General features: G+C 56.7%; 1 protein-coding gene across 1 annotated transcript; it reads right to left on the bottom strand.

The window, feature by feature from the left end:
- Positions 1 to 2,677: 2,677 nt before the first annotated feature.
- On the bottom strand, positions 2,678 to 9,789 carry CCN5 (cellular communication network factor 5). Its single transcript, XM_058036300.1, has 5 exons — positions 9,674 to 9,789; positions 7,109 to 7,325; positions 6,245 to 6,499; positions 5,481 to 5,674; positions 2,678 to 5,009 (listed from the first exon to the last, which is right to left on the bottom strand). The coding sequence occupies exons 1-5, from the start codon at positions 9,731 to 9,733 to the stop codon at positions 4,986 to 4,988; spliced, it is 750 nt and encodes a 249-aa protein (XP_057892283.1). The 5' UTR covers positions 9,734 to 9,789; the 3' UTR covers positions 2,678 to 4,985.
- Between the last annotated feature and the right edge of the window lie 241 nt (positions 9,790 to 10,030).

The following is a 10,030-nucleotide window of genomic DNA, read 5'->3' as shown; positions in this document are numbered from 1 at the left end:
CGGGGGCTGCGCCAGCCGTGCCTGGGTGGCAGAGGGTGGCAGAGCTCGGGGGCACCGGTGCCGCGGCAGCTCCGTGTCCTCCGGCACAGGCTGCGGCTCCCCTCGCCTCTCCGCTCCGGCTGAGCCCGGCCCGGGGCTTCAGGGCGCTGGACTTTCCCCGGGACACGGGGAGGATGTGCCGAGAGCAGCCTCGGCCGAGCGGCTTCCGCCACTCCCCCGGCGCCTCCTCCAGCCCGCTCCGGGCCGGGGTCACCCCCGGCTGGTTCGGGGTGCCTGCAGGGAGCAGGAGGAAGGGAGGAGGCACAGGGAAGCCTGAGGAGGAGAGCCAAAGCTTTCAGCCTGTTCCTGTTCTGTCCCACTCGCGGTCAGGAGAAACCTCCCAGTTATCCACACCGGGGGATGGAAGCTTGCACCCCATGAGCCGCTCTCCCTGCCATTCCTGACAGCCTGTCTCCTGGCTGCGAGGCTCACAAATACCGGGAGGGCACTGGAAGTGTTCCATGGGGCTCCTGCTGCCATCGCCGGTGCCGCGGGCAGTGCCAGCAGGCAGAGATGCACCGGGCTGGCTGCCCCAGCACAGGCAGAGTGAGCCCTGCTCAGGAGCTGCCCCCTCCCTACAGCTGCTCCTGCTGCCTACCTCCATCTCCTCCCCAAGCACAAGAACTCTTTCCCCGTTCCTCCTTCGAGCCGTCCAGACCTGTGCAGGGAGGACGTGAGACGGGCTGTGCCCTTCCTTTCCCGTCACAGGAGACACCCAGATAATGCGAAACTGGACCAAGGACTAAAAGCAGCGACCCCAAAGCAGACCCCGAGGAAGGGCAGCCCCTATCGCATTGCTGAGCCGCTGCTGCAGCATAAACGGGGCCAGAAGTCACTCGGATCTGCAGGCGCGGAAGCTGACGAGGAAGCAATGAGAGGTTTACCCTGAAAAGCCCTTTGGACCTTGGGGAAAGGGCTTGAGGTGAAGGGCTAGGCTCTGGAGAGACCGCGTCCGCTTGCTTTCCGGGAATTGAATCCGGGCAGGGGCGGGAGGAGGCTGGTATCTCACCGGCCAGTGGGGAGGAGGAGGAGGAGGGAGGCTGAGTCCAGCCCAGCCATCCCGACCCGCGTCCATCCCTCCCCGGGAGCGGCCGAGCATCTCCTCTAGACCACGCTCGGGGACACGGTGGGCAGGCCCAAGAGGCAGAAGGGATGGGGGTTAGCTGAGTGTTGAGGGTACCAGTGTGTTTGTTGACTTCAGAAAGCGCTTGCTGGAGCAGATAAGCGGTGGGAAACGTGTGTTATTTCCTGCCGGTGCAGTAAAATCTCACCGTTGTGGGTGTGCCGCCGAGAAGGTGAAGTGTGGAACTGTTTCCTTGTGGTGAAGATACGGCTTTGCTGCGGTTTGCAGATGCTCTGGTGGGTGTGTGCCGCTGGAGTGACAGCAGCAGGGGGGTCCTTGGGGCTGCACCCCTCAGGGAAGTGACCCCGTCCTGCCCTGCTCCTGCCCTGCTCCTGCCCTCTTTGTCTTTGTGTGCTTCAGCTGCTCCTGCAGCCTGGGCTCGGGGTGGCACTTGCAGAGCAACTTTATGGAGCTGTGGAAGGGCAGCAAGACGAGAAGACCAGGAACTTCCCCAGAGCATCAACCTTTGGGGAAACTGAGGCAGAGACAGCAGCTGGCTGGGAGGGCTTCTGTGATCATGGGAACATGAGCTGCTCTCAGCAGTGAGGGCAAAGCTTTCCCTCTCCCAGGAATGAAAGCTTGGAGTTGGTGCCTCCTGCTGTGGGAAGAGAGGAGCAGGGCAGGGCACGGGGAGCTCTGTCCATGGGGAGAGCCCCATGCCCTCCACATCTCCTGTTCCCTGGACCCTTTGGAGGCACAATCACAGAGCTTTTCCCTTGTGCCTGCCTCCTGTGTGTTTTAGGTGTTCATTTGACCCATGGTTTCACTCACAGTCCAGGTGCTACTGCCAGCTCTGCCCAAACATCCGGCATGAGGATGCTCCCCTCTGTATCCTGGCTCTGGCAGGCAGCAGCAGTGCTGATGTCAGGATGAGAACACAGGACCAAGACAGCTCCTGCAAACACACAACCTGAATCATGTGTTTCCAGGAAAAAAAAAAAAAAACATTTGATCTACTTGATTTTTTTTTTTTCAGTTGAGCGCCGCATTCCTGTGCTCAGTTTCTGAAAATGTTTCACTGTAACAAGGGGCTCATCCAGCCCTCTCTCACCCAACTCTATGCATTTAAAATCATCAATCATGAGAATGGCTTGGAACAGCAATTCTGATGCATGTTGTTTACTCATCCAGCAGGACAGTTTTCCTTCAGCTGCTGCGTGTGCTTGCACAGAAATGAGCTGTGCTCTGCTGCTCATCACTGGCTCACGAGTGTGGTTGGCACATCCCAGGCTGTGTGCAGATGTGCCTTGAGGATAGGAGTGAATTTTCTTTCAGTTTGGGGTTTTTTATCCTTACACATCACCTGTGGATGGGGTGGAATATTCCTCTGTTGCCCCACACGAGCAGGCAAAGCCAGGACCCTGCGTCAGAGCCTCAAATAACCACGTTTCCAGGGTAGCAGGGCTTTAGAGAGAAATATTGAGAGACTAGCAATCAAACTGCAAGAGCTGATTTCCCTGTATTCATAGGGAAAAATAACTCTGATTTATTTGGAATCATTAATTCATTATTTAGATGCTTAGTGAATCAGAGAGACATTCTGCAGGGAAAAAAAAAGATAATTATAGCAGAGGTGTGTTGAATCATTTGTTTGAGATGAGAATTGCAGGTTGCTGCCTAAAAAGTGACCTTCTGATTTTTACCATCACCCAGAGGTGGCTAGGCAGGATCTGGGAGTGTGTGACAGCCCTGGCAGCTCACCCAGCCTTGGTGGCCGAGTCCCAACATGCTTGAACAAGAACTGGCTTAGAACCAGGATTTTCAGTACCCACAATGTGTTTTATCCATGTCAGTCGAGGAATATGGTAGTTTTGAAGTCTACATGAGCTTTGGGTCACCACTTGTTTGGCATTGCCACCAGAGAACTGAAAAAGCCAACCCAAGCTGTTTGTTCTGCAATTTGCTGCCTGCTGGAGGTTCACCATGTGCCCCACATCAAACAGAATTAATGATTTGTATTCAGGCTGAGCACCAGATGATTGCAGTAAATAATTCTCTTTGTAGGCAATGTATTACTGCAAGAGCAGTGAGGTTTCTTTTTTTCTTTCTCTTTTTTTTTTTTTTTTTACCCCCAAGAGGTGGCTGAGCCGCATCCTTTACTTTCATTTTCTTTTCAGTTCTTGCAGAGCCTGAGGGAATGAATGAGCTGCCTTGGGCCTGCTGCATTTCTGCTGCTGCAGGGGAGGCTTTTCCTTGGGCTGGAGAGAGGAGCTCCCCCTGCCATTCAGGCTCTGGTCCCTTCAGCCCCAGACCTGCCCTGCTCAGGAGCACAGTGAGCTGGGGATGGTGCTGCACCACGCTGGGGAAATCCCAGCCCAGGGGAATGGAGGAAGTGTGGGCCTGGCAGTAGGAGGGATGAGCTGCAGGGGAGTTTGGGCATTGATTTTTGGGAGCTAAGAGGCTGTTCCTGTGGCTGCAGACACAGCAGCAGTGCCATGCCTGCCCTGCCCTCCTGCACATCCCAGCACTGGAGACCTGGGCACTGCTATGGCCAGGGCTGTGCCATCAGCAGAGCTTATGGCTGGGTTAGAGTGAAGGATTTAACCCAGGATGTAATAAATTGTAATATTGTGTTCAGTGCTTTGATTCACATTTTTTTCTTTTTCCTTCTCTTACTCTAAGCAGCCTGAACTGAAGTGCCTCCAAGCTGCCCCACCCTGTGCCAGGACTTTCCTGCACCCATCGAGCTGGCCCTGAGCAGCAGGGCTGGGCTCACCCTGCACACACAAGCTCCACTCCTGGATGAGCACATCTTTATTTTTAGTTCCAGAAATACCCATCTAAGAAGTCCATCTCTCACCTGGACGCGTCACCCAAACCGCGGCTCCTTCCCAGCTGCGCGTTCCCTCTGCACATCTGTGCGAGGCCGTTAGAGGGCATTTGGGTTTCACTTTCCATCACCCAGAAGCACTTTTCCCTGGGACAAAGTACAGCCAGAGCAGCCGAGCAGCTCTCCTGCGCCGACTCCTGCATGGCTGGAGCAGCTCCAGCCCGTCGGGAGACGGCCCCGACTCATCTTTGCGATTTGTTTTCCCTTTTCCCTGCTTCTCCCTTGGCCCCGGCTCGCGGGGAATGTGCTTGGATGGCAGGCGGGTCTGTCTGCTGCTGTCTGAGCTCCTGGCTTGCCGAAGCCCTGCCAAACCACCAGAGGAGGAGGCCAGGCAGAGCGGGAAGGCTCGTGTTTATTCTGGAGGGATGAGGGGAAGGTGAGTTAGAGCTGCCATCAGCAGGACCCTGCCCGTGCCCGGGAAGGCAGGGTGGGTACCGTGGGCTGGCTGAGCTCCTGCATGGCTGAGCAGCTCAGCCTGGTGTGGCAGTGACTTGTGGGGTCACAGGGAGCTCGGTGACCTGCTCCCTCCCTGGGGGGCCAGGGCGTGAGGGTTCCCTGCAGGGATTTTGGCTTCCAGGTGCTGGAGATGGTCTCTCCTGAAGTCCCTGCAAAGCAGAGCTGCATGATGTGGCAGAGAAGCAGCCCACCTCTTCAGAAGCCTCACTGCTCCAGGAAAGGACCAATTCCTGGTGTCTTGGGTGGTTTATGCTTGGAGCAGGATTTCCCCATTTCCCATTTCATTCAGCCTAAGGAACTCGGAATGCTGCCCAGTACCCCTGCCTGGGACAGCGGGGTGTGCAGAGGAGGCAGGTGATGGGTGACACGGGGATCTTGTTCTCTGCTTCCAGCCTCCTTTGCAGCCAAAGTCCATCCTTTCCTGTTTTCCCAGCGGAAACACCCTCCATCTTCACCATAATCACAGTGCCATGGGTTTGTGCCTGACTCTTTGCAGGATGAGGCGTTGGCTCCAGGGTGAATCCAGGGTGGGCACAGCTACAAACGACCTCCTCTTGCCCTCTGGAAAGGCAGAATGGAATCAGTGGGGACATGGGGAGGGCTGGTGGTGTGTACCCTGCATGTAGCATGGCAGTGCAGGGGGAAAGAATTGAGCAGAAAGTACCACCTGCACACCAGAAAGGCAGAGTAGCACTGTGTCCACACTGGGGTTGTGCCAGGCTAATAAAGGGTGGCAGAAACACCTCCCGTGTGTGCCCAGGGAGCCAGGCAGGAGCTGCAAATCCATCTCTGGCCGTAGGGGCAGAGCTCACCTGCGTGGCATCCACAGAGCTCCTGGATTCGAACATCCAGAGACCCCAACATTCTGGTCAGCACCTCCACGGGCTGTCTCAGGAGATGGCTTATGTGTCCTGAGACACGCTCAGCTCGTGGCTGAGGAGGGCTGATGGGGGCCCACAGGTAAGAATTGCTGGCCTTCCCTTTGTCATCACCCGCGTGCCCCCCGGAGGAGCAGCCCCCAGCCCCACTCACCGCGGGCAGCGCTGCGGGCAGGGCCGGGCAGGGCCCGGCCGAGCAGAGGCGCCGCTGGGTCTCCAGGCGGCACAGGCGGTTCTGGTTGGACACGCGGCTGGCAAAGCCCAGCCCGCAGGTGGCCGAGCAGGGGCTCCACTCCGTGCCCCACGGCGGGCAGGGGTACCGCAGCAGCGGGGACACCGCCCTGGGGGCTGCAAGACACGACACGGGAGAAAGGGGGGTTGGAGGCAGGTGATGTGCACGCTGTGGTGCTGCAGGTAAAGAGACCTGGGAGGTGTCCCCTGCTGGCGTTTCACAGCCTGGGGTGAAGGCGCCATCCCCAGAGATTTCCGTGGGCATCCCTGTCGCAGACATCTTTTATGAGAAATCATCTCCTTAGGATTTTTCCTCCTGAGAAGCTGAGAGGCCTCAGGAACAAAATGTAAACATTGATTGTCTGCTGCTGTGGAATGCAGCAGGTGCATCTGTGATTGGCCCATGTTGGTTGTTTCTAATTAATGGCCAATCACAGCCCAGCTGGCTCGGACACAGAGCCCGAGCCACAAACCTTTGTTGTCATTCTTTCTTATTCTATTCTTAGCTAGCCTTCTGATGAAATCTTTTATTGTATTCTTTTAGTATAATTTTAATGTAATATATATCATAAAACAATAAATCAAGCCTTCTGAAACACAGAGTCAGATCCTCGTCTCTTCCCTCAACCCAAAAACCCCTGTGAACACAGTCACACATCCCCTCCTTGGTGCTGCCCTGCATCTCACCTGCCCTGGCATCGCGGGGCAGGGGCTGCTCCCGGGCACCTTCGCAGACCCACTCGGGGCAGCACTTCCCTGGGATCTCCACGCGCCGGGGGAAGGGGCAGTCGGGGCTGGGCAGCCGCACGTCCTCCTGGCACAGCGGGATGCAGGTGAAGCCCCCGTCCAGGCAGTGGCACTGGATCTTGCAGCTGGGCTGGAAAACCTCCCCGTCTCGGTAGAGCCGGCCATTCACCTCGCAGCCCTCCTCATCGTCCTCAACTGCAAGAGACAGCCGGGGAGCCCGTGAGGGACAGAGGGACAGAGAGATGGGGATGGCAGGGGCAGTGCTGGGGGTAACTGTGGGGCTGGACAAAGGGATTGAGGTGGGGGGATCAAAGAATTGATCAAGTGGTGTGCAGGGCAGACATGGGTGTGCAGCAGCATGTTCATCACTCAGTCCCCTCCCCTTCCCTGGCTTTTCATCTCTCTGTTTTTTCAAAGCTTCAGCTCACAAGCTGTGAGAACCCCCCTGCCCTTTGGCTCTGACCCTGCCTACAGAATTTCCAGGCTGGGAAAAGTTTCTCTGAGATTCCTCTGCAGGACCCCCAGGCTCCAGCCTTGGCATCCCTGGAACCCCCTGTCCATTGTCACTGAAACCACCCTGAATTCTCAGCCAGAAAGCAGCACAAGAGCTGGCAGGAGATGGGGCACAGCCCCACGGCCAAGCTGCATGCACCATCCTCAGGAAAGCTGCTCTCCCAGCCTCACCCCCTCCCCTGGTGGTGCTGAGGGATGTCTGTAGCCATGTGAGGCCATGGCTGGAGCGGGGCTCTGTGCTGGGCTGGACTCTGGGGGTACCCCCGGGGAAAGGGGACACCCTGTGCTCACAGTTGCAGGTGCCTGCTGTCCCCGCAGGTGCTGAGCTGTAGTCACAGACGAGGCCCTGGCTCTGGTCACAGACGTGCAGGAAGTCGCAGGGCTCTCCCAGGCGCCGGGCACAGACCTTGCAGCAGCCACAGCCATCCAGGACCAGCGGGGAGCCGCGGGGACAGCGCGGTGGCACCCAGGGACAGTAGCAGGGCCGCCGGCACAGCTGGGCACAAACCTGTGGGGGCAAAGCTGAATCCATACGGGTGGTTTTGGCTAGCAGCTGCTTTGTCACTGGGACAGCCAGGTAACTTTTGTCACTGGGACAGCCAGGTAACTTTGTCTCAGCCATGGGGACATATTTTTGGTGAAGGGAGGCCCCAAGTCTATGGGAATATCTCAAAGCATCTCAAAGCTACAAAGCTACTGTCCCCTTTGAAGGGCACCTATGGAAAACCATGGAGAATCAAGGATGCTCAGAGGCTCAGCACTCTGAAAGATGGGGTCTTTAGTGTGCCACTGCTCTGAAGACACAGGAGAATGGAGTTACAAGGTGAACAACCCGGGCAGTGGTGGTTATTTAGTGAGGTCAGCAGCCCCAAACAGCCCTGTGGGAGAGAGGAAGGGAGGGAGGTAAAGCAGCCCACCCCCATGCTTGCCCCCAAGGCAGCAGGCTGTGGCCAGCCCAGGAGAGGTGGCTTTGCACCTGAATTCACGTGGGGAGTGCACAGCACCTCACTCCTTACAGTCTCAAGAGCTCTCATTCATGCCAAAACCAGGACATTGCATCAGCAGTGGGGATCTGAAGCCAGGCAGAGCTCACTGCAATCCTCACTGGGCCAGCTGCATCCTCTGCTTGTCCCTGGCTGCAGCATCCTCACCTGGCCTGGCCCACTGGGCAAGGAGCCCAGAGTTAGGCACGTTTCAAGGACTGGGAGCTGCTTTCCCTTGTGCCTAGACTGAGTAATCCCTTTGGCAGGGCTGTGCACTGCAGTCCTCTGCCTGCTCAGCCGATTGTCTGCCAGGGAGGTGCCCACAGGAGCTCACCTGGGCATGTGGATTTTATACCCTTGGCTCATCCTGCTTGCACAACCACCCTGGCCCCACAAGCTTTTTTAGGCAGCTCTTGGGCTCCCGTCCTGTCACATGTGACAGAGCTATTGCACATAGAGCCTGAAGCCACAAGAGCTGGCTCTGCAGTTTGGGAGTGAATCCTCTGCTAGTGAATCTGCAGTTTGGGAGTGAATTCTTCACCAGTGCTGGCCTGACAGTGCTGAGAGCCCCCTGGCAGCCCTGCTGCTCAGCACCATGCACATACTGCTGGATGCAGGGTCAGCACAGCAAACCTGCAGCCAAAACATTCATCCCTGCCCTGGTCTAGGTACTGCTGTGTCTGCCAGGAGATCAATGGGCTCAGCCAGACCATGCAGGTTTTAGATACCACTTTTCTTTTTCTTTCAGTTTCTCCCAGGGGCACCAGGTCTGACATGATGAGTCAGACAGACAGGGTGGCTCCTGCTGCTCTATCTGTTCCCCATTTGCAGCAGTTCAGATGCTTTTCCTGGGGCTGTAGGAGTGTCAGTGCCAATAACTGGAGTTAAAATATGGATTGGGATGGGGTAATCTGGGTCTTGTCCTAGTTCTGCCAGTGAGCAGCATTATTAATGTGGCAGGGACTGAGGGACTGGCTGTGGTGGCCAGGTTTGGGCTGGCAGCACGATGGCCCTTGGTGATTCTCCAGGCACTCGTGAGCACCTGGGGCAGGAATCACTGCTCTGTTACAGCTTGCCAAGGGCATTTTTCATCTTTCAGGAGGTTGTTATTACAAATCAATGTTTTAGAAAGATTAGCCAAGCCATAAATCCATTTCTCCCTGCTCCTTGTAATTTACTTGTCTTTAGATGACAATGTGGCTTCTGTCAGAGATCTGAACTCTGGGAAAAGAGTCAAATAGGCATGACATGGCCACAACATCCCTGCCTGGGGATTTAGGCAGCAATTAGAAATTTGAGCTGAGATGCCCGACATTTTTCAACATTCCTGTTCTCTGCACAGGCAAATATTTTCACACGGAGTCCAAGAGAAAAAAAAAATAAAATTAATAAAACCTCTACAACAACCCAAATCCCATTGGAGGCACTGGCTTGGCGTGAGCATTCCGAGAAGTGGGGAGAGCTGAGTAATGCCAGGGCTGGTGCTCGTGGCTTGGCCCCTGCCTCGGGAGCCTGGGCGGGGATGGAGGAGCCTGCAGGAGCCTGGAGGAGCCCGGAGGAGCCTGGAGGAGCCTGGAGGAGCCGCTGCCGCCCCGCTGCTGCTCGCTGCCTGCCGGGGACCGAGCGCGGAGAGCGGCAGGGGCGCGCAGCGCATTGCCGGCATTCCTGTGCGCTCCGGGCATTCATGGCGAGCCTCGGGCCCAGGAACGCTCCGACCCCGCTGCTGCATCCAAACTCCTCTCCGAGCACAGCTCTGCCCCCTGCGTCAGCACAGCCCGGCTGCCGGGCTCAGGGCTGGTGACACCCCGTCCCTCCTGCAGCCCTCTCGGGGGGCTCCTCGGCTGAAGCTGCCCCGGTGCCCCGAGCGCCTTACCTTGGAGAGGATGCAGAGCAGGGACAGGAACAGGAGCTGCTTCTCCAGCTGGAGGCTCATGCTGCTCTCCCCGTGCCACTTCAGCACATCACCCCCCAGGCAGTTTGGAGGCAGTGTTCGCAGGTTTTTAAAGCCCAGAGTAGGTCCTGCTGGTGTTTATACTCTCCCTGCTCTGATGTCACTCACAGGCTCCAATATAAACATGAGTAGGTTTGGACAGGCCTCAAGATTTTCTTTTTTTTCCTTTCTTTCTTTTTTTTTAAATTTTTTTTATTTCCAGCCCACATTCCAGCTGCCATTTCCACTCTTCTCAAGGTGAGAATATGCTGTCCACAGGGACGAGGAGTGAAGGGAAGG

The sequence above is a fragment of the Melospiza georgiana genome, chromosome 17 (assembly GCF_028018845.1).
Source record: "Melospiza georgiana isolate bMelGeo1 chromosome 17, bMelGeo1.pri, whole genome shotgun sequence".
In the NCBI taxonomy this organism is placed as follows: domain Eukaryota; kingdom Metazoa; phylum Chordata; class Aves; order Passeriformes; family Passerellidae; genus Melospiza; species Melospiza georgiana.
This window is presented reverse-complemented; position numbering and strand designations above follow the sequence as displayed.

Bases quoted from the DNA above. Each gene is read 5' to 3' on its own strand.
- CCN5 (XM_058036300.1), bottom strand. From the start codon at position 9,733: ATGAGCCTCCAGCTGGAGAAGCAGCTCCTGTTCCTGTCCCTGCTCTGC. The intron at 6,500-7,108 runs GTGAGCACAGGG...TGTCTCTTGCAG, and splicing joins GACAGCAGGCACCTGCAACT to TTGAGGACGATGAGGAGGGC. The intron at 5,010-5,480 runs GTGAGTGGGGCT...CTGCCTTTCCAG, and splicing joins TGCCCGCAGCGCTGCCCGCG to AGGGCAAGAGGAGGTCGTTT.